The 24,047-nt window shown below is 36.9% G+C and overlaps 1 protein-coding gene and 2 pseudogenes across 1 annotated transcript in view; 1 reads left to right on the forward strand and 2 right to left on the reverse strand.

The window, feature by feature from the left end:
• The window catches only part of STK31 (serine/threonine kinase 31), an 81,029-nt gene extending 74,253 nt beyond the window's left edge, over positions 1–6,776 (forward strand). The window contains exon 24 of the mRNA XM_029914549.1: positions 6,405–6,776. Within this exon, the coding sequence (XP_029770409.1) occupies positions 6,405–6,593 (189 nt within the window). The 3' untranslated portion in view covers positions 6,594–6,776. The remainder of the gene's footprint in view (positions 1–6,404) is intronic.
• Positions 6,777–19,387: 12,611 nt separating this feature from the next.
• LOC115286066 lies at positions 19,388–19,552 on the reverse strand (annotated as a pseudogene).
• A 1,917-nt stretch (positions 19,553–21,469) lies between these two features.
• LOC115275422 lies at positions 21,470–22,603 on the reverse strand (annotated as a pseudogene).
• Between the last annotated feature and the right edge of the window lie 1,444 nt (positions 22,604–24,047).

Genomic DNA, 24,047 nt, shown 5'->3' on the forward strand with positions numbered 1-24,047 from the left:
AAGCCTCCGGCTTCGGCTCAGGTCAGATCTCACGTTCATGGGTTCGAGCCCCGCGTCAGGCTCTGTGCTGACAGCTAGCTCAGAGCCTGGAGCCTGCTTCCAGTTCTGTGTCTCCTTCTCTCTCTGACCCTTCCCCTCTCATGCTCTGTCTCTCCTGTATCAAAAATTAATAAAACATTAAAAAAAATTAAAAAAAAAAAAAAAGAAATGATTACTAAGGAGCTTTGCCACACTTCTTAGATAGTAGTAAAAAAAACACTGGCGACAACTTTGGGGAGACTATGAAATATTTTATTACACTTACTGGATGTAGTATAGAAATGGGATAACAAAGTTGATAATGTTTTATACTTTAAAATTTTTTTAATGTTTTATTTATTTTTAATATTTTATACTTTTAAAAAACCTCTGATACAAATTTCTTGCCATTAGAAAAATAAGAGTACTGCTATGTTAGAGATTACAGCTTCATCCAAAGTGAACACTTGAAACTCCTTTTCCAGGCTTAATATAAAAATTACATTGCAACAAATAATCCTGAAATTTAGTTATTTAACATACATTTACTGTCTTATAGTTTGTGAGTCAGGAATCTGGGCATGGCTTATTTTGGTTCTCTGCTTCAAGGTCTTTCATAGGCTGCAATCAAGTTATCTACTAGGCTGACAGGAAGATGTGCTTATAAGCTCACATGATTGTTGATAGAATTCAGTTCCCCTCTAGTGGACCAGCAGTTGCTTTCAATTTTTTGCCATATTCCCATCATGGCAACTTGTTTCATCAAAGTGTATAAGCAGAGGAAGTAGTAGATAGAGTCTGTTGGTGAGGCTGAAGTCATAGTTTTTCATAACCCACTCACTAGGTCAATCCTACACCCAAGAGGAAGGGATTGTATAAGGACGTGAATACCAGAAAGTAGAAATCATTGGGAAACATGTCTACCACAGGCTGTAATCTGTTAGCTGTGTGCTAGGCACTCTGCTAGGTGTATGCATAAAGAAGGTGAGTAAATAGAAGTCTTTATTTAACATAGGTAGCTACTTGTGGAGATCAAATTAGAAGAATACTTGGTTTGTGTAGTATTTGCTTGTGTGATCTGAGGCAGCTGTTAGTGCTGGGAATGGGGTTGCCTTTATCTATGTTTTGCAGTCACACATAGTGATCAACCAAATGAGGGAACTATAGTTTAGACCTTACAGGGGCCATATCACAAGTGGAGGGAAATCATGGAATTATGTAACTGACAGAGGTATTAGAGGATAATTAATTCAGTAGTTCCCAGCCCTCAAGAATTTCTTCAGTAATAGACCCAACAGATGGCCTTCAGCCTCTGCTTAAGTACTTTTAAGTTCAGAGAAATTCATTCTGTTTGTACAGCTCTTACGTTTATGCCAGGGTAGTTCCTTAATATATCATGTGTATGATAAAATACTCAAAAGTTACAAAAAGAAGCACATCTTTATCAGTATGTCCTGCAGCTGCCCAGAAACACCATGGTTATTGATAGTTTCTTATGAATCTTTCCAGGGAAGTCTGTATATGTATCTATTTTATTTTTAAATAGATTATTGGGGGGGGCGCCTCGGTGGTTCAGTCAGTTGAATGTCTGACTCTTGATTCCAGCTCACAATTTGTGAGTTCGAGCCCCATGTTAGGCTCTGTACTGATGTCCCTGCTTGCGATTCTGTCTCTCCCTTTCTCTCTGCCCTTCCCGTGCTTGTGCTTGCTCCTTTTCTCTCAAACGTTAAAAAAATAAAAATAGATGATTGTTTCATTAGCTTTAAAAAATTACATTTGCTCTGTATACTCAGGAAGGGCAAGGACTTTGTGTTATGCATCATTGTATTCCAAGTGAAAATAGCAGTGTTTGATATGTAGTAAGACCTTATTAAATACTTTTTGAATGAATGAATTTTTACTATTGTGGTAAATGTTCTTCATCTGCCATTTTTTGGACTTTTCCCTGTTTCACCTCTGTGTTTTTAATCTCTCTGGAGTTCATTTTTTGTACATATTCAGTGAGGTTCTAATTGTATCTTTTTATATGTGAATAGATAATTGACCCAGTCTATCCCTACTGATGAATGATGCCACTCTATGCTATGCCAAATTTCCATGTACTCATGAATCTGGGGCTCTATTCTGTTCTTTGGCTTGTTTATTGATCCCTGTGCTGACACTATGCAGTTACATGGTAACTAGTCAATTAATTATCCTGTAATATTTCTGTTAGTTACGCATTAACAGTTAAGAGTCTGTTTCTTGACTTGTCTCTCTTTTTTCTTGTGATCATTTGTTTTGTTGCTTAAATACCATATTGGGGTGAAATTATACAATATTTGTTATTCTCTGACTTATTTCACTTAGCATTATACTCTCTAGGTCCATCCATGTTGCTGCAAATGGCAGGAGTTCATTCTTTTTTGTGGCTGAATATTTGTGTGTGTGTGTATGCGTGTATACATACCACATTTTCTAGATCTATTGACCTCTGGGTAGACACTTGGGCTGCTTCTATAATTCGCACATTTTCTTCATCTTTTGATGTACACTTAGGTTTTTTTCTATATCTTGGCTCTTATAAAATAATACTGCTGTGAACATGGGGGTACATATATCTTTTTGGATTAGTGTTTTTGTTTTCTTCAAATAAATACCCAGAAGTGGAATTTCTGGATCATATGGTAGTTATAATTTAAATTTTTTGTGGAACCTCATACTCTTTCCCACAGTGACTGTACTTATTTTCCCAGCAATACTTTTTATTAAAAATTTTTTTAACATTTATTTATTTTTGAGAGACAGAGTGCAAGTGGGAGACGGACAGAGAGAGAGGGAGACCTAGAATCTGAAGCAGGTTCCAGGCTCCAAGCCATCAGCATAGAGCCTGATGTGGGACTCAAACCCATGAACTTTGAGATCATGACCTGACCTGAAGTTGGACACTCAATTGACTGAGAAACCCAGGCACCCTCAGCCCTCTAGAAATAATTTTTTAATGTCATGTTTTAGTCTCCTAACTTTCTCAAATATATTTATATATATATGTATTTTTTCTAATCAAGATCTTAGCAAGATCAGTTTGTCTTTGGTTAATATATCTATTAAATTTCTTGTGATCTGTAAAGTTTCCTCACAGCTTCATCCTTTTTTACATGCCATTTATTTGGTGAGGAAACTTTAACTTCACATTTTGGAGTTGATTTATTACATCTGTGTGGTATTACTTCAAATTTGTCCTTTCTCCAATAAAAAAAAAAACCTTGTAGATGTGGAGACGTAATTAATTCAGATTCAGTTTTTACACCAAGTATGTAGTCTAGGTGATGCTTTCCACATTGTTGTATCATGTGTGGGGTGTCATGTGGTGTCTGGTGTTACAGTGAGATTGATCAGTGTGTTCAGGTGTTGTCAGCCTAATCCATGCGTTAATTATTTTTTCCATTTCCTGCCTAATAGTTTTAGCATTAATTAATGATTTTAGTATACATATTTTCTTTTATTGAAGAATGGTAATTTTTCAGTTCTGTTACTGCATCTGTGTTTATTTATTGAAATCTTTCTCTAAAGATAAACTTTGGCTCAACACATATTTGGTTAGCCTAAATTTTAATTCATTCAGGGACAGCAATTTTAACAATAGTGAGTTGGTGTCTTTGCAGCCCTCAAAACATTATCAGTCAGATTTCAAAATTTTGTTTTAAATATTTAAAAATTTTAATGGGTTTAAACATATTTTCATGTGTCTCACTTTAAAAAAGTCAATATTTTTGCTCAAATTGTCCCATTTCTTAGAGAGCCCTATTTAAAATGCATCCTGTGACTTTTGTCACAGATCCATCTTTTAAAAATTGATTTTTGCATGATACTATATACCTAATTATCTTCTAAAATCCTTATCCAATAATTAGAATCAGTCAATTTCCCAAGGAACCCTGAATCCTTTTAGTTGGGAATTTGGAGACAAAGATATGGGTTTAAAGATTGCTCCTTGTCATTGGGTCTTTTCAAAAGGCAGTGCATATTTTTTTTTAGAAAAATAAAAATGACGGGCACCTGGCTCAGTTGGTTGAGTGTCCAACTTTGGTTTCAGGTCGTGATCTCAGTTTGTGAATTCGAGCCCCACATTGGGCTTTGACAGCAGAGCCTGCTTCATATCCTCTGTCTCCTCTCTTTATGTCTTCCCTCCCCACCCCAATAAATTAACATAAAAAAAATTTTTAAAGGAAAGTAAAAATGAATACAGACATAGTGTAGGTATTTCCAAATCAAATTCAAGATTATAGACATTTTACTTAAATTTAAATCTCCCTTTTACACTAATGATCTTAATATTTATGATATTAGCAGTTACATAATTGCTTTATCCTATAATAAATGTAATAATTTAATAACAATGATATTATTAAAAACCCCTTAGGTTCTTGAATATAGTTTTTAACATTTCTTTGTAGATTTTTCTATTTGATCTTAGGATAAACTTCATTAGAACTTTATCCTGCTAAGATTGTACAGTCAAAATACATGTTTTAAAATTACTTGAAAGAATTATTTTCTATGTGATTATATCATCAGATATATAGTTAATTTGTTTCATTTTGGTTTTGATTTTTTAAGATAATATTTATTTTATTTTTGTGAGGGAGAGACCAGTGGGAGAGGGGCAGAGAGGGGGAAGAGGAAGAGGGCTCTGTGCTGACATCAGAGAGATGGATGTGGGGCTCGAACTCATAAACCAAACCATGAGATCATTACTTGAGCTGAAGTTGGACGCTTAACCAACTGAGCCACCCAGGTGCCCCTGGGCTTGAGTTTTAGAGATGGTTTTTTTCTATTTGTTCCTTGGATGTGTTTTAAGATTTTGTAAAATTTAGTAATCTATGAGAGGGAAAAGCTTAAGGAAGAATTTTTTGTTTGTAATTACTTTTGGGAATTGAGTAATTAAATCTTTTCCTAGTACTAACAGAATTTTATTTTTTACTTTTAGACTTTTGATACATTTGGAATTATCCTTTGTTTGGTGTGAGGAATAGATCTGATCCTGTCTTTTTCCATGGAATATCCCTTTGTCCCAATGCCTTGTATTAAAAGTTACCTCCTCCCTTCAAATCCCATTGTTTTGCATACTAAAATTTCATTTGTGCTGGAGTATGTTTTTAGTTTCTCTGTTTTGTTTCATTGGTTTGGTTTTTCATATTTCAGTGTCATATTCCTCAAATTAACAGATTTTTACCTTTTTAACGCTTGGGAGGCCTAATTTCTTCCTCGTTGCTATCTTTTTATTAGAGCTTTCATGTCACTTTTTGCTTATTGTTTTTCTAAAGGATCTTTACAGTTAACTAAATGTAGTTTCAAAAAATGATTATAATTTTTAGACTCCTATAAAGTTTATAAATTAACTTAGGGAAAATTGACACATTTGTGATGAGTCTTTTTGTCCAAGAACATGATACGGTTTTCTACTTTTGTAGAAACGATCACATGTTAATTTTTTCACATTTAGATTTTATAATTTTTAGTTGTTTATACCTACTGAAGGTGCTGCCTTTAAATATTTTTAAAAACATATTCTGTAGAGTGCACTGTGGGCATTGGCATTCATTAATTTAGCAGGTATTTACTGAATATCTGCTGTATCACTGCCACTGTGCTAGGGGATGTATTGGGTATGAAGTGATAAACTAAAATTTCTTAAGGTTCTTAGAGTCTAATTAGGACAGTAAAAATAAACATGTGATTTATTCAGTGTGAAACACGTTGTTAGGAGTCATCATAGAAAGGGAAAAAAGTCATACCCAGGTGCTTTTGTCAGGTGGAAATAATGGAAGAGCAGTATTATAGTGTTGTTTAAATGTGATAATACAAATAACTCTGAAATACTGGTACCTAATAAATTCTGGCTCCCATGATAATGATATAAAAATTGAAAAAAAAAAGATAATGGTGGTGATGGTAGAAGAATTCCTAGAGGAGATCACATCAAAACTGAAACCAGTCAGGTGACCAGTAATGGAGATTCCCCTTCCAGACGTCTGAAGGAGCTTCAGTGTAATATTTTCATAGCCTTAAAAAGGAGGGAAAAGGAATAGTCTTAAAATGTTCTTTTTTGGAATTTCACTTGTTTTTGAGGTACTTCAGCTGTGATTCTCTTTCCTATTATAGGTTTTCCCAGTAATTTAATGTCATTGTTTTATTATTGGAGTAGTAATTCCTTTCCAATAAAAAGTAGTTGAATTTTGTAAAAATTGTAAAAAATCTAAATAGGAAAAATTGATTTTAGCTCTGTATTATTGATTAAAAGTATTTTTTAACTGGATCCTCCTTCCTTACTAGAGGTTTGTCCTTTTGTTTTTATTTTACTTTGTTTTTTGTTTTTGTTTTGTAACCTGTCTTTTTCCTTGCAGGATGATAATGTCAAATCCCTCCTCTATAGCTTGATCTATTGTAGAAGTTCAATGACTGCTGAGCAAGTTTTGAATGCTGAATGTTTTTTGGTGCCAAAGGGACAGTCACCTCCAAACCCAGAAAAAGATGCTCAATATACCCAATATAAAGAGGAAGAAGAATTAAAGATGGAGAACTTGAATAAATAAGGAAAAGACAAGAAATGGCGAAGCCAACTTTGATTGATAGATTAGTATTTTGTTGTTGTTGTAGATGTTTCTTTTGAAGCTTTGTTCAGTTTGGTTAAATAAACAGAAAAAATCTAGAAGTGTTCTGGAGCTAGTTGGGTTGTACCAGTTGTGAAAAATAAAAGATGTTTGGCTATGCAAAAAGTTGTATACTTTGAAATTTCATTTAACTGGAGTTGCTTTGGATGGATTTTTTGTCTAGTTATTTTTTGAAATTGCATAATTAGACTGTGATACTTGTAATAGAAAAGGTTATTCGATTTTTGAATGAATCATACAGATTTTCCGTTAATATGAGCCAGCTGATGATGAAAGGTGATACATAGAACAAATGATAATTGGTTTTATACCTAGTTCTAGGGGTATAAAAGTAATTACAACATTGTCCTTACACTTAGAAAGCACACAGTCTGTTGAGAAAGTCAGAGCTATAAATGAATCTTCTAATACATTGTGGAATACCCAGTGATATCTGTGTACAGCTGTGAAACCATTATAAACTTATGAGCACACAGTACCTACTTTAGTAGGTGAGAAATGATGAAAACAAGGTCTAGAGAAATAGAGATAGTGATAAAACACAAGGGACAAATTTATGAAATAATTAGGAGGCAGACCGGTTGAACTTGGTGATTGAAGTGTATATGGACTAAAGTAGTATGGTAGAGTGTCTAGTTGCCTATTTAAAACCCAGCCTTCCTTTCTCCATTACTAATAGATTCCAATTTCATTTGAGATAGTAATATATTTGCCTAAAAGACTACATTTATCACTTCCTACATTAGTTGAGGCCTTTGGCAGAAGTTCTTGCAAATAAGCTGACTTGGCTGGGAGATGTACCCTTTTGCCTTTACCACTTTTTTATTGCTTAGAAGTGAACCTGGCAGTTAGAATTTAGGCAGCCTTCTTGGATCATGAAGTGATTTTGAAGGATGATGGAGTAGCAAGTTAGAAGGGGCTGGTGTCCTTAACATTCTGGAGCCTCTGCACTAGCCTCAAGCTTGCATATTACTTGAGAGAATAAATCCTTACGTCAAAGTGTGGTTCCTGTACTACAAAGTGTGGTCTCAGCATCACCTGAGAACTTAGATGCAGATTCCTGGCTCCACTCCAGATTTACTAAGTGAGAATCCAGGAGTGGAGCCTGAAAATCTATCTTTTAACAAGCACTTTAATCATATTCTGATGCATACTATAGAGAACCATTGCCACACATTCAAGCAATTGCTACTTTTTGGGTTTCCTGTTTTAAAGCAGAGCTTAATTTTAGCTGATTCAGTTGTAAAGACACAGTAGTTAGGTTTAAAGTAAACTTGAATAATTAAGGAGAACAAAGAATAGATCACTTTATTTATACTCAATGTTTAAAGAATTAGACCAGCATTTCCCAAATATGTTTTGCTGAATACTAGTCCCTTGGGATGTTCAGCACAAAAAGAATTCTGTGATTAGTTGTTAGGAAAATAATGGATGCTAAATTGGAGATTGATTATGTAAATTAGATGGTAGCATTTTTAAAATGTCTAGAAAAGGAACCTGTTTAGTTTTATTTAAGCCCAGTGTTTGCCAAAATTGATGAGATCCTCATTTTCATGTAATGCCAAGCAATTTCTCTCTTGTGAAACTGGGGTGTCCATCAGATTTTGTGGCATACAAAGGTAGTATTAATTTTTAATTATTATTTTAAAATGGCAAATAATGACGTGTGATGAAAAGAGAAATTCTTAAGTATCTCTTTGATGCCACGTATGTTTCTTGAACTATGTGTATATATGTTTAAGGGCAATGCAAAGGCAAGCAGGTATGTTCACTGTCCTGTGGGCGTTTTGAGAATGATGCAGTATATAATGAGCTGTGAGAAAAGCAGTAATGTATGTCACTACAAGGAAGAAAGGCAAGAGGAGAATGTTAAGGTTGAGGAATAGACATTTGAACCATTTTAGAGGAGCAGTGGAATTTCACTTGTTTGTAAATGGAGAAGGTATTTCAGGTCAAGGGAATTGAAATAGCTCAAAGAGTAGATTTGGGAAAAGGCAAGAATTTGGCTGGAGTATAGGACATTAATGGGGAGCTGAGAAATAGGCTCGGAAAAGTGTTTGGCAGATAGATCATAGAGGGTTGTGAGTTTTCTAAGAGATGAAACCATTATAAACTTAATGAGCAGCTGAATCACACAGTCCTGTTTACTTTAGAATAAAATAGCTAACTGGAGAGTACAGTTTGGTCAGGGAAATGATGGACATGAGGAAGAAAGGATGGCATATTTCACGAAAGTAATTGAGGAAAAGAAAATGTCCTGTGTTAGATCAAGGTACTGAAAAGGAGAGAATTAAGAGTGTGAACTTTTTCTCAAAAGAAATTTATGGAAGCCTCTGGTTCATTTCACAGTATCAGTGCTAAGTCATTTCAGAGTGTATTTAAATGTCAACATCTGTTAATTCAGCAAGTGACGTGCCTTCTCATTTCTTACTTGTTGGTATAACATATCTTCTGTCATTAAAACTACATGTGGAAGCAGTTCTGGATTGGCCAGAGTTAGGACTTGTGAAAATATCCTCCATAAAAGCAACAAGAACACTGGCAGAATATTGTCAAAATCAACTTTTTCAGAACTCTGGGAATTAACCAAGGACTTGCAACAAATTGAAGAACATTTATTCAAGGAAAAACAGCCGACTCTTGGTAAGAATTGCAAGTTTTGTCATATTTTACCTTGCCCTGTTCCCAAGCCCCTGCCCCTAGCTCTGAAGTAACCTCATAAACCAGCTGCCTTACAGTAATGTTGGCTTTGAAAACCAATGGCTTAATAGCCATTCAAGATCTTAAAGCACCATTGCCAGGAATTGTCACTATTTGACCTATTTGGGCGCTCCCTGGGAAAGCCTCACACACAGAACTTGTCTTTATTTGACCTGACTCCGAGTTTGCTCAGTAGACAAACTCTTTTTCAGGGCATTTATTGAAAAAAATCCCGAGATTTGTTTAACCTCACAGCTGCCTGAGGTGATAACACCTGGTGAGGGAAAACAGTTTAATAGGAAAATCTGGGAATGATGTTCATAGACTGCATTAAAAAAATTCTAATTCCTGAAGTTCTACAGGCTGTGCACATGTTCAAGGATGTGTGCCTGTCCTGCAAAGGCCTTGATCTTTCACCTCTGGCTGACCTTGAGGTTCTGGAAAACAGGATGTGAAGGCTAAGGCAGAGTTGTAAACTGCCACAGTGTTGAAAATGTGCTACAAAATACAGTCTCAGCAAAGGTTCTGAGACTTAAGGTTTCAGGCATTTTGAGGAAATGTCTGTCCAATTATTAGCTGACCACTAAGCTAAGCTGAACATGAAGAGTACACATTTCATAGAATTAGCCCAGGAAAGTCACTAAGTAAACATCATTATCATTGTTAATAAAAACTGATGGTAACAATAAACTCTGGGTTGAGAGGGGAAAAATATGATTTCCAAAGTTGGAAGTTATATTTAAAATGTCCAGTTTTGAACAACAACAACAACAAAAGTGAGCCATGCAAAGAAATTGGAAAGTATGGTCTGTGTGCAAGAAAAAATAAGCAATCAAAAAAACTTTAAAGCAAGCCTGGATGTTGAACTTCGTACACAAAGAGTATATGTCATCTATTATAAATATGTTCAGAGAACTACAGGAAACCATATATAAATAATTAAAGGAAAATATGAAAATAATATCTCCCCAAATAATATCAATGAAGAGAAATTAAATGAAAGAATCAAATAGAAATTAGGGAGCTGAGAAGTACAATAATTGAAATGAAAAATTCATTAGGCTCAAGAACAGATTTGGATTGACAAGATCAGTGAATATAAAGATGAGTCAATTGAGATTATCTTGAATGAGGAACAGAAAGAAAAAGAATGAAGAAAACGGAAAAGACTAAGAGGCTTGTGGGGACACCTTCAGGGATACCAACAAAGATAATGGGAGGACACCTTCAGGGATAATGGGAGTCCCAGAAAGGAAGGAAAGAAGTGGAAAGAATATCTGAAGAAATGGCTGAAATTTTTCCAAATTTAATGAAAATCATGAATCTGCATATTCAAGAAGTTTAGAAAACTCCTAGTAAGATAAACTTGAAGACATCTACAACCAAATGTGTCATAATCAAACTATTAAAAGCTAGAGCTAAAGAGGGAATCTTGAAAGTAGCAGGAGAAATGATTCATTGAGTACAAGGTATCCTCAATAAGAGTAACAGCGGATTTTTTATCAGAAATAATAGAGGCTAGTGCTCTTGGGTGGCTCAGTCAGTTAAGCCTTCAACTCTTGATTCAGCTCGGGGCATGCTCTCATGGTTTGTGGGTTTGAGCCCCATATCAGGCTCTGCGCTGACAGTGTGGAACCTGCTTGGGATTCTCTCCTTCTCTTTATGCCCTTCCCCCACTCTTTCTCTCTCTCTCAAAATAAACAATCTTAAAAAATAGAGGCTAGAATTCATTTAGATGACATATTCAAAGTGCTAGAAGGAAAAAGAAAAGCGCTTTGAACCAAAATTTTATATTTAGCAAAAGTTGGTTCTTTGTAAACATCAACCAAATTGAGAAAACTTCAACTGGACCAACCAAGAAAAAGACTCCAGGTATTAAAATCAGAAATGAAAAAACTTCAGTAGAGACCTCATAGAATTAAAAAGGATTATAAGGGAGTACTATTAACAACTGTATGCTAACAAATTAGATAACCTAGCTGAAATGGGCAAATTCCTGGAAAGTCACAAGCCTGTAAAACTGACACCAGAAGAAGCAGAAAATTTGAATAGATAATGAGGAAAGAGAGAACTAGTAATTAGAAAATTCTTACAAAGGAAAGCTCAAGCTAAGATTACCTCCTGGTGAACTGACCAAACATTTAAAGAAAGGGTTTCAGTTTTTTCCTTGTAATTGATTTCCAGTTTCATCACGTTACGGTTAGAAAGGTGCTTGAGATGATTTCAATTTTCTTAAATTTTGTGAGGCTTGTTTTGTGACCTAATGTAATCTATCTTGGAGACTGTTTCATGTACACTTGAAACAAATATGTATTCTTTCTTTGGGATAGAATGTTCTTTGTTCATCTGTTAGTCTATTTGGTCTAATGTGTTGTTTAAAGGCACTCTTTCCTTATTGATTTTCTGTGTTGGTGATCTCTCCATTGATATAAGTGGAGTGTTAAAGTTTCCTACTATTGTATTACTGTCAATTTCTCCCTTTTTTAATGTCTATTAATATTTACTTTTAAGTAGGTGCTTCTTTGTTGGGTATGTAGATATTTACAACTGTTACCTCCTTTTATTAGAGTAATCCCTATATTATTATGTAACATCCTTCTTTGTCTCTTGCTACAGTCTTTGTTTTGAAGTCTATTTTTCAGAGTGCCTGGCTGGCCCAGTCACTAGAGCATGTGACTCTTGATCTCAGGGTTGTGAGTTCAAGCCCCATGTTGTCCATGGAGCCCACTTTTTAAAAAAGTCTATTTTCATTGATAAGTACTGCTGTTGTGTTTTTATTGCTTTTTTATGTTTTTTTCATTCTTTCACTTCCAGTCTATATGTGTTCCTAGGTCTGAAGTGAGATTCTTGCAGGCAGCATATAGAATATGGCATATAGGTCTTGTTTTTTAAAATGTTCTACCACCCTGTGGTTTTTTTATTAGTACATTTAGACCATTTACATTAAAGTAATTATGCATGGGTATGTACTTACTGCCATTTTGTTAATTATTTTCTGGTTGTTTTGTAGTTCTTTGTTCCTTTCTTCTCTGACTCTCTTCCCCAAGGTTTGATTGCTTTCTTGAGTGTTATGCTTAGCTCTTTTACTCTTTATTTTTTATGTATCTATTATAGGTTTTGTGGTTACCATGAAGTTCATACATAACATCCTAAGTATATAGCATAGTGTATTAAGTTTATGGTTGCTTAAGTTTGAACATATTCTAAAAGCACTACATTTTAAATTTCTCTTCCATGTTTTATGTATATTGTTATATTTTATATCTTTTAATTTTGTGAATCCATTGACTAATATTTTAGGTATAATTTATTTTTCTACTTCTATTAACCTTCATTGTAGCTTTATAAGTGATTGATCTCCTACCTTTACCATGTTTGCTTTTATGCATGATATTTTTTCCTTTTATAATTTTTTCTATATATTCCTGTTTCTTTTAATTTAAAGAATTCTCTTTAGCCCCAGTATCAGTCGGTCATTTGACTTCAAGGATAAACACCATTAGTTTTCCTGTTTCATTGATTAAATGTTTGATTGCCTGCTCTACTGCTTAGGTATTTCAGGGAAGGTCCAGGAGAAATAAAATATGGGACAAATAAATATTAGAATCTTCACTGTGCTCCTGATTACAAGGGTTGTGAAGAAAGCTTCAGGGTGCAAGCCAACAAAAATCAAAGGGTTCTGTGTTCTGCAGTATGCCTCATGACATGAGGAAAAATAATGTGACATATGGTACTTAATCTTCTATGTTCCAAATGGCGACATGGGAAGGACTTCTAGTGACTTTAAACATAATAGCGTGGAGAAGGACCACAGTCCAAAGGAGGGAGGTTATCTACTTCTGGGTGTGCTTCCTGGAGAGAAAGAGCTTAAGAATATTACCTCTCTGGGGACTCCTGGGTTAAGCATCTCACTTGAGCTCAGATTATGATCTCACGGTCTGTGATTTGAGCCCTGCATCAGGCTCTGTGCCAACAGCTCAGAGCCTGGAGCCCACTTTGGATTCTGTTTCTCCCTCTCTCTCTGCCCATCCCTGCTCATGCTCTGTCTCTCCTTCAAAAATAAATAAAAGTTAAAAAAATTATTATAAGAGTATTTTCCATCTCAAAACTATAGATACTGAGCTGGGTTTTTAATGTTTATATTCAAAAATATTATTTTTCAAGTGTGCAATGATGCAAAAAAAACCCAAAACAAGACATAATGATTATGTTTATACTTATCTCTCAACTAAAAAATAAAGCATTATCAGTATAAGTAAAAAAAAAAATTCTCTTTAAGGCTGGTTCAGTGGTGATTAATTCCTTTAACATTTATTTGGTAAACTCTTTATCCTAATTTGAATGATAATCTTGCTGGAGAGAGTATTCTTGGTTGTAGGTTTTTTTTCCTTTCAGCACTTTGAATAGATCATGCCACTCCCTTCTGGCCTATAAAGTTTCTGCAGAAAAATCAGGTTATCACCTTTTGGGGGTTTCCTTTATATGTAACTAGTTGTTTTTCCCTTGTTAACTTTTACAATTCTCTTTATCTTTAATCTTTGCCATTTTAATTATTATGTGTCTTGATGTGGATTTCTTTGAGTTCATCTGGTTTGGCATTCTCTGTGCTTCCTGGCCCTAGATGTCTGCCCATCCCCAACTCCCCACAGCTTGGAGAAGTCTTCAGCTATTATTTCTTCAAATAAGTTTTCTTCCCTTTTCTCTTCTCCTTCTGAGATCCCTATAATGTGAATGTTGTTATTATCAACGATGATACAGATTTCCCTCAACCCCTTCTCATCTTTTATTATTTTTTCTTTTTGCTGCTCAACTTTGCTGCTTTCCATTATTATCTCTTCCCACCGATCTGTTCTGCATCCTCTAGTCTGCTTTTGAGTCTCTCTGGTGTATTTTATTCTTTGCAGTTATTGAATTCTTTACCTCTGACTGGTTTCTTTTAAAATTTTCTGTCTCCTTGGTGAAGTTCTCATTGAGTTCATCTAGTCTTGCTAAATCCACTATGTATCTTTATGACCATTACTTTGAAGTTTTTATTAGGCATATTTACCTCCATTTCATTTAGTTCTTTTACTGTTGATTTTGTCTTGTTCTTTCATTTAGGCCACATTCCTTTGTCTCCTCATTTTATCTAACTCTCTGTTTTATGTATTAGGTAGGTCAGCTACATTAACTGCCCTTCCAAGTAGTGGTCTTATGTAGAAGAGGTCTTGTGGAGCCCTGTAATGCAACACCTGCCAGTCCCCAGAACCAGGCACTCCAGGAGTGTCCCCTGTTTGGGCTCTTTGCACCCTCCTGTTGTGTGTAAGCCATGACTGTTTTTACACCAGCTTGTTTCAGTGACCTGCTTTGCCTGCCGTGGATGTGTCAGGCATGGTTTGCTCTCTATATTGTTGAATGGCCTGGTGAAGGTGCTATGAGCTCATTGGTGGGTGAGGCCAGCAGTCAGCATAGCCATCTGTAGTTAGCCTTTCTGTCATAGCTGCACGCCCCACAGAAAGACAGGGCTTGTTTCCTGCACAGCCAGTTAAGAGGCCTAGGTGCAGGAACTGGGTGCATTGGCGTGTGCCTCCTCAGTGTGGGAGTCACTTTGGATTGGCACTGATGCTGGCTGAGGCTTCCTGCTGGATGTGGTGGAATAGGAACAGCTTTGTGGGATACTGCTGAGGCAAGTAGCTTAGATGGGGTAGGGCCATAGGGGAACAATGGAGCAGGGCACGAGGTGCTGTCAAGGTAGATGAAGAATCTTGGCACTGGCTCCTGCCAACGTCTGGCTGTGTATGCTTGGAGGGAGGAGGAGAAATGGTGCCCATTAACACATTTGTTCCTGTAGAAATCTACAGGTCCTTGCCCCTCTGGCACACATTCTAATAATAGTCGGTAAATATCCCTTATGTTTACCCCAGGTGCTGCTTTTGTGCTCTGTCTTGGGCTGAGTTATTTAGTATGCTGGGTATTAAGGGCAGAAATTTGGTTTCCTATTGCCCTCCAGCTCTCCTGGAGTTAAGCCCACTGATTTTTATTATTTTTCCAAATTTTGTAAATGTTTATTTTTGAGAAACAGAGACAGAGCATGAGCAGGAGAGAGGCAGAGAGAGTGAGAGACAGAATCCAAAGCAGTCTCCAGGCTCTGAGCTGTCAGCACAGAGCCTGACACAGGGCTTGAACCCACAAACAATGAGAGCATGACCTGAGCCAAAGTTGGATGCTTAACCGACTGAGCCACCCAGGTGCCCCTTATTATTTTTAAAATTTAATTTTTTTTAATTTTAGAGAGAGAGAGAGAGAAAGAGTGCATGAGTTGGGGAGTGGTGCAGAGGGAGAGAAAGAGAATCTGAGCATGGAGCCTGACCCGGGGTCGATCCTATGACTCTGGAATCATGATCTGAGCCAAAATCAAGAGGACCCTCAACCGACTGAGCCATCCAGGTGCCCCCAACCCACTGAGTTTTAAATCTCTGAAATAAGCACTGTTGGTTCTCAAAGCCACGCATTATGGGGGCTCATCTTCCCAGTGCAGGTCCCCAGTACTGGAAGTGTCTAGTGTGGAGTTTGATCCACTTGGTTCTCTTTGCTTGTGTTGTGCCTCCTATTTGTGGTTGGTCACTCAGGGGGTCTGGTTCCCAACTGTATTTCTGCCTCTCCTACCCTTTTTGATGCGGCATTTTCTCTGCACCCAGCTATGGAAGGTCTGTTCTGCCAGTCTTCAAGTCATTTTCAGAGTTAGTTGCATAGAGGTAGCTGTTATCTTAGTGTGTCTTTGGGACACGGTAAACTTAGGATCATTCTCCTTTGCCATCTTTCCTTCTTCCATATCTAGCAACATTTAAAAAGGATTATACCCATGAACAACTGGATTTATCTCAACACAAGGCTGCTTTAATACTTAAAAATATATACTATATTAATAAAGACAAAACTTTGTGATCATGTTAATACAGAAACAGAATATGACAGAATCTGGCACCATTTTATAAAAACACTCTACAAACTAAGAATAATAAGGGACATCCTCAACCTGATAAATAATATTTACAAATGACCCCCACAGCTAACATTATACTTCATGGTAAAAGACTATGGATGCTTTCCAGTAACAAGACAAAGATATCCACTCCTGCTACTTCCATTCAACACTGGACTCTTGCTCTAGGCAGGTCAATTAGACAAGAAAAAGATACAAAAGACATCTAGATTGAAAGGGAAGATGTAAAACTGTCCCTATTTGCAGATGACATGATCTTGTACATAGATAATCTTAACAAATCCATTAAATATGTTCAGCACGGCTGCAGATACAAGATAATTACACAAAAAATAAATTGCATTTCTATACCCTAGAAATGTCTATAACTGAAAATGAAATTAAGAAAACAATTCCATTTACAATAACATCAGAAAGAATAAAATAATTGGTAAATTTAACAAAAGAAGTGTAAAACTTGTACACTAAAACTATGAAACATTGGTAAGAGAAAGTAAAGAAGACCAAAATAAATTCAAAGTAGTAATGGATTGGAAGAAAATAATGGCATATGGGTAATACTGACCAATCATCTAAAGATTCAACACAATCTTTTCAAGATCTGTGCTTCTATTTTTAATAGGAATGAACAACCTGATCCTAAACTTCATATGGAAATAAAATAGACTAAGAATAGCCAAAACAATACTGAAAAAGAAGAACAATTTAATTTGTCTAGGAACATACTCCTAATTTCTTTTTTTTTTAATGTTCTATTTATTTTTGAGAGAGGGGCAGCATGAGCAGGGAGGGTCAGAAAGAGAGAGACACAGAATCCAAAGACAGGTTCCAGGCTCTGAGCTGTCAGCACAGAGCCCAATGCAGAGCTCGAACCCACAAACCACAAGATCATGACCCGAGTCCAACCCAGACGCTCAACCAACTGAGGCATCCAGGCACCTCTCCTAATTTCTTTTTTAAAAATATAGTTTATTGTCTAGTTGGTTTCCATTTAACACCCAGTGCTCATCCCAACAAGTGCCCTCCTTCATGCCCATCACCCATTTTCCCCTCTCCACCACCCCCCATCTACCCTCAATACTTAAGAATCTCTTATGGTTTGCCTCCCTCCCTCTCCTTAACTATTTTTTCCCCTTTCCCTCCCCTATAGTTCTCTGTTCAGTTTCCCCTGTTCCACATCTGTGTGAAAACTTATGATATATGTCCTTCTCTGCCTGACTTATTTCACTTAGCATAGTGCCCTTGAGTTCCATCCACATTGCTACAAATGGCCAGATTTCATTCTTTCTCATTGCCATGTAGTATTCCACTGTATATGTAAACCACATCTTATTGATCCATTCATTGGTTGTTGGACATTTAGGCTCTTTCCATGATTTGGCTATTGTTGGAAGTGCCGCTATGAACATTGGGGTACATGTGTCCCTTTGTATCAGCACTCCTGTATCACTTGAGTAAATTCCTAGCAGTGCTATTGCTGGGTCATAGGAGAGTTCTATTGTTAATATTTTGAGGGACCTCCACAGTGTTTTCCAGAGTGGCTGCACGAGTTTACATTCCCATCAACAGTGTAAGAGGGTGCCTGTTTCTCCACACCCTTGCCAGCATCTATAGTCTCTTGATTTGTTCATTTTAGCTGCTCTGGTGTGAGGTGGCATCTCAGTGCAGTTTTGATTTGTGTTTCCCTGATGATAAGTGACATTGAGCATCATTTCATGTGTCTATTGGACATCTGGACATCTGGATGTCCTCTTTGGAGAATTGTCTGTTCATGTCTTCTGCCCATTTCGTCACTGGATTATTTGTTTTTCAGGTGTGGAGTTTGGTGAGTTCCTTATAGATTTTGGATACTAGCCCTTTATCTGAGATGTCATTTGCAACTATCTTTTCCCATTCCGTGGGTTGCCTATTAGTTTTGTTGATTGTTTCTTTTGCAGTGCAGAAGCTTTTTATCTTGATGAGGTCCCAATAGTTCATTTTTGCTTTTGATTCCCTTGCCTTTAGAGATGTGTTGAGTAAGAAATTGGTGCGGCTGAGGTCAAGGAAGTTGTTTTCTGCTTTCTCCTCTAGGTCTTTGATGGTTTCCTGTGTCACATTCAGATCTTTCATCCATTTTGAGTTTATTTTTGTGTGTGGTGTAAGAAAATGGTCTAGTTTCATTCTTCTGCATGTTGCTGTCCAGTTCTCCCAGCACCATCTGTTAAAGAGGCTGTCTTTTTTCCATTGGCCAAGCAGCTGAATCTTTGCCACTTCCCACAGGATACTCTTTCCTACTTTGTCAAACATATATTGGTCATGCAATTGTGGGTCCAATAGTCCATTGGTCTATGTGTCTGGTTTTGTGCCACATACTCCTGATTTCAAAACTTGCTATAAAGCAACAGTGATCAAGATGGTGTGGGTGCTGGTATAAGGAGAGACATAGATCCATGAAATAGGATTGAGAAGTTTTTTATTAAATGTTTCTGTATTTATTTTTGAGAGAGAGAGAGAGAGAGAGAGAGAGTGAGTTGGGGAGGGGCAAAGAGAAGGAATCCCAAGCAGGTAGAGCCCAATGTGGGGTTTTATCTAATGACAGAAAGATCATGATCTGACCTGATATCAAGAGTCAGATGCTTACCCAACTGAGCCACCCAGGCACCCCTAGTATTGATAGATTATTTTGTAAATTTCATAATGGTCAGTTGATTTTTGGCAAGTGTTATCAGGACAGTTCACTAAGGAAAGAAGTATTTTCAACAAATGTTGCTGAGATAACTGGATATGTAGAAGAATGAAGTTGGACCTTCTATCTCATACTATATGCAAAAATTAAGTTGAAATGGTTCACAGATCTAATGCAGAGCTAATACTGTAAACCTCTTAGAAGAAAACATAGTTATAAATCTCTGTGACTTTGGGTTAGGCAAAGTTTTCTGAGATATGATGCCAAAAGCACAAATAAGAGAAGAAAAATTAGATATATTGGAATTTATTAAATTGTAAATTTTTGTGCTTCAAAGCACACTATTAAGAAAGTAAAAAGACACATATAATGGGAGAAATACTTTCAACTTCTATATCTGCTAGAGGACTTGCATTTAGTTTAAAGAACTCTTACAACTCAATAATAATATTTAAAAAATGATTTATAAATGAGCAAAGGGTCTGAGTAGACATTTCTCCACACTTGATCTTAGCCAAAAGGCTGAGAAGCGATAGACATTTCTCCAAAGAAGAGAAGCAAATGGCCAATAAGCACCTGAGAAAATACTCAATATCATTAGTCATTAGGGAAATGCAAATCAAACTACAATGAGATATTTCATACCCAGTAGGACAGTTAGAATCAAAAAGTCAGATGACCAATGTTGGGGAGGACTGGTAGAACTGGAAATGCTGGTGGAAACATATAATGGTGCAGCTGCTTTGAAAAAGAGTTTGACAAATCCCCTAAATGTTAAACATGGAGTTACCATAAAGCCTGGCAATTTAACTTTAGCTAATTACCCAATAGTCATGAAAACTTATGTTCACACAAAACCATACATGAACATTCATGACAGTGTATTTATAATAGCCAAAAAGAGGAAACAATCCAAACATCCATCTACTGATGAAATGATAAATGTAACATGGTATATCCATACAATGGAATGTATGGGACAAAGAAAAGGAATGAAATGCTAATACATGCCACAACATTGATGAACCTTAAAAACATTACACTAAGTAAAAGAAGTCAGTCACAAAAGACTGTATACTGTATGATTTCATTTATCTGAATATTTCATGTCTAGGTATTATAGAATGTCCAGAATAGGTAAATTTGTCAGACAGAAAGTAGATTAGGGATGACCTGAGGCTGGGAGGGAGTAGGGAGAAGGTATGACTACTAATGGGGGTGAAATGCCTTTTTTGGAGTGATGGAAATAGTCTCTAGTTGATCGTGGTGATGGTTTCACAACTCTGGATATAGTAAAACCTCTGAATTGTTCACTTTTTTAAAAGGATGAATTTTGTGATGTGTGAATTATACCTCAAAAATCTATCATGAGAAAAATGCATGTATAATTCATTCAGAACATATTTGAGTGTCTCCTGATTGTCAGGCATCTTAATAACCCCACTGTGTGACTCACCCAGTATTCTTGGTTTGTGAATTTGAACCTAAATCAGCATGAAAATCACTTGGTTATCTTTTTAAAAAATGAAAGTTCCCCAGTGTCCATACCCAGAGATTCTGCCTTAATATAACAGAGATGGGATTTGAGAATCTACATTTATAGCAAGTGCCCTAAGTATCTCTGATGCCGCTGCTTGGGAGGACCACATTTAAAAACAGTGTCTGGAGGCTCCTGGGTGGCTCAGTTAAGTGTCCAACTTTTGATTTCAGCTCAGGTCATGATCTCACTGCTCATGAGATTGAGCCCCATGTGGGGCTCCATGCTGACAGTCTGGAGCCTGCTTGGGATTCCCTCTCTCCTTGTTGTCTGCTCCTCGACTGCTCATGTACATGCACAGGTGCACTCTCTTTCTCAAAATAAATGAATAAACTTAAAAAAAACCCAGTGATATGGGAAAATGAAGTCTGTTTTACCAGCTACATTTTTGTTTATTTTCTTCTTCTCTTCTTAAAGAGAAATTTACTTCTTTTTTCTTTAAGTTTACTTATTTTGAGAGAGAAGGAGAGAGAGAGAGCAAGCGAGCATGAGCAGGGGAGAGGCAGAGAGAGAGGGAGAGAGGGAGAGAGGGAGAGAGGGAGAGTGAGAATCCAAAGCAGGCTCTGCACGGTCAGCCTGAAGCCTGATGTGGGGCAAAGGAACTTTACTTTCTGAATTGAATGTGTATAGATTAAAGTGAAAACATTTTATTTATTTATTTTGAGAGAGACAAAGTGCAAACGAGGGAAGAGTAGAGAGAGAAGAAGAGAGAGAATCCCAAGAAGGTGCTCCACCCCATGAACCTAGAGTTTATGATCTGAGCCAAAATCAAGAGTCCAATGCTCAACCGAGTCACCCACGCGCCCTGATAACATTTTATTTTATTATTTTTCATGTTTCTCCCTGCCTTTGATCAGGTCTTTATTCAAAATTAGCTGTCCAAAATGGTTTGACATTTATGGAAGACACGAAGTTTATGCAGCAGGCTTCGCTGCTTCTGTGGTGGGTTGCTTTTCTGCAGGCTGCTTCTCAGCTGCTGGTTTCTTGTTTCCACCAAAGGTTTCTTCTGCTTCTTCACACCAACAGCCTTCTTTCCTTTCTTCCTACAGGCTTCAACATGATTCTCGGGTTGTTCAGTGGATTCCTTTTTAGGACTCTCTGATGACTCTTCTTGCATGGTGCTCAGAGAGTTCTTTGGATCTCTGGGCTTTTCAGGATTCTGCTAAGGTCTGTATTAAGGATCTTGTGCATGGGAAGGTTCTAGTCACTCCTGAGAGTGGCAGCCTTATGTCAAGTACCTTACAGATCATCTAACTGCAGAAAGGACTTATGGTACAAACGGAGAAACATCCCACATGCCCACCAGGAGCAAATTTCAAAATGTTCAGTTTGCTTACATTAACTAAGTACATTAATTCCAGGGATGTTTCTGCAGGCCTTGATACCATTGTCCTGTAGGATCCCCTGCATTGGATACAACAACTTTTATTTTGCATTTTTCCCTTGCCATTTCTCATGTACAGAGAGGCATAGGCCTTTTTGATATCATTTCCGACTTTAAGGGTCTTAAGAAGCAGAACAGCCTTCTTGGCCTTCTGGTAGTCTTCAACTTTATCTTCAACCACCAAAGGAAGTTCAGGAACTTCCTCAGTATGATGATCTTTAAGACATGCAGCACTGTAAGGCTGAGGAAGCCAGGACAGAGCAGATTTCATATTGCATGTATTGTGTTCGCTCTGAGGTGCCAGTGCTTGGTGCAAACATGTGGCCGCTGTAACACATATTTCCAAAAGCACCCTGGCCAGAAGAGTCAGTCCCCCCACGTCAGACTCTGGGACTTCAAGCCACTGCCCTGGCAGTACCCCAAGACTCAGCACTGGTTTGATGACCCACTAACTGTTGTTTGTGTGCAAGTTGGTGTGAACAAAGTTCACACTATCAGGTCAAATGGGAGCCTTGAACCCAGTAGGCAAAGTAACATTTTTGCCCGATGACTCCCCCTTTTTAGAATACACTGACATCAGTGGGCAAGCATATAAATGGCGGGGACAGGAGAGAGCCCTGCTCTTTTCGACCCCACAGCTCCTACTGGAAAAAAACAAATACATTTTAGAATATATATATTATGTTTCTGGAGAAATAGTCAATTTCTTAGTTCTGAATGGACCAAAGAAATCACAATAGATGAGACTGACGGATTAGAATATGTAAAAATAAACAATGAAAATGGTAAAAGATGGTAGCTGATGGGAAAAACTTGCCTGAGTTTAGGAGAAAGTGGGTCAATAGTTATAACAAAGTGGTCATTCAAATTTATAAGAAAATTGGGGCACCTAGGTGGCTCAGTCAGTTAAGTGACTGACTTTGGCTCAGGTCACGATCTTGCAGTACTGGGTTTGGGCCCTGCGTTGGGCTCTGTGCTGACAGCTAGCTCAGAGCCTGGAGCCTGCTTCAGATTCTCCCTCTCTCTCTACCCTCCCAGGTTCATGCTCTGTCTCTCAATAATAAATAAATGTAAAAAAAAAACTCCAATAAATTTATAAGAAAATCATTAAGATTCCAGTAGATGAATGCAGAAATAAATATGTAAAAATATTTCAAAAATAAAAGAAGTACAAGTTAACTTCTGGATTATATTTTTATGCTTACTAAAGCAGCAAGATAATGAAATGGCTAGGCTATGGTTATGGTTAAATTGGTGTGGGTTTTCATTTAGGAAAGCAGTGTGAAGTTGGTATAAAGTAGTTTGATCATGTCTCATGAGCCATTAAAATAATTATCTTCTTTAATTCCAATGATGGGAGCGCCTGGCTTCGTCTCAGGTCATGATCTCACAGTTCGTGGGTTCGAGCCCCACATCAGGCTCTGTGCTGACAGCTCAGAGCCTGGAGCCTGCTTCAGATTCTGTGTCACCCTCTCTCTCTGACCCTCCCCTGCTTGCGCAGTCTCTCTCTGTCTCTCAAAAAAAAAATTAATTCCAATGATGTCAATCATAAAAACTTGTGTTAGAAACAGGATTTAACAAAACAAAAATGTGAATTTGTATTCAGTTGGAAATGGAATAAATGTGGAACAAATAAATTGTTTGATAATTCCTTATACATCTGTATAACAGACTGTTACATAAGCATGAAAGATAAAGACACACATTATGCTCATACATAAGGGAAATTATTACCTAAGAAAAGGTGTTTGTGCTAAACATAACAGTGGTGGAACATTTTTAAAAATCCTTATTTTTTTCAACATTTTATGGTAAAGATTTCCCAACACACAATAAAGTTAAAAGAATTTTACAGTTAATATCCACATATCATCACTTAAATGCTGCCACTCACATGTTGTTATACTTTATCATGTAGTTATGTACTGTAATCGTTTTATATTTATTTTTCATTAAAAATTTAATATTTCCCTCATTTATGCATATTTTTGATAATCAGAGGAATAACCTCTAAGTTTCCATTAAATATTTAGAACAGTTTCTTGTAAGTTTGTAAACTGGCCACCAGGTGTAGCTCTGGACTCATAGCATCCTGGGATAAGCATCTG

This window comes from Suricata suricatta, chromosome 2 (genome assembly GCF_006229205.1).
Source record: "Suricata suricatta isolate VVHF042 chromosome 2, meerkat_22Aug2017_6uvM2_HiC, whole genome shotgun sequence".
Classification (NCBI taxonomy): domain Eukaryota; kingdom Metazoa; phylum Chordata; class Mammalia; order Carnivora; family Herpestidae; genus Suricata; species Suricata suricatta.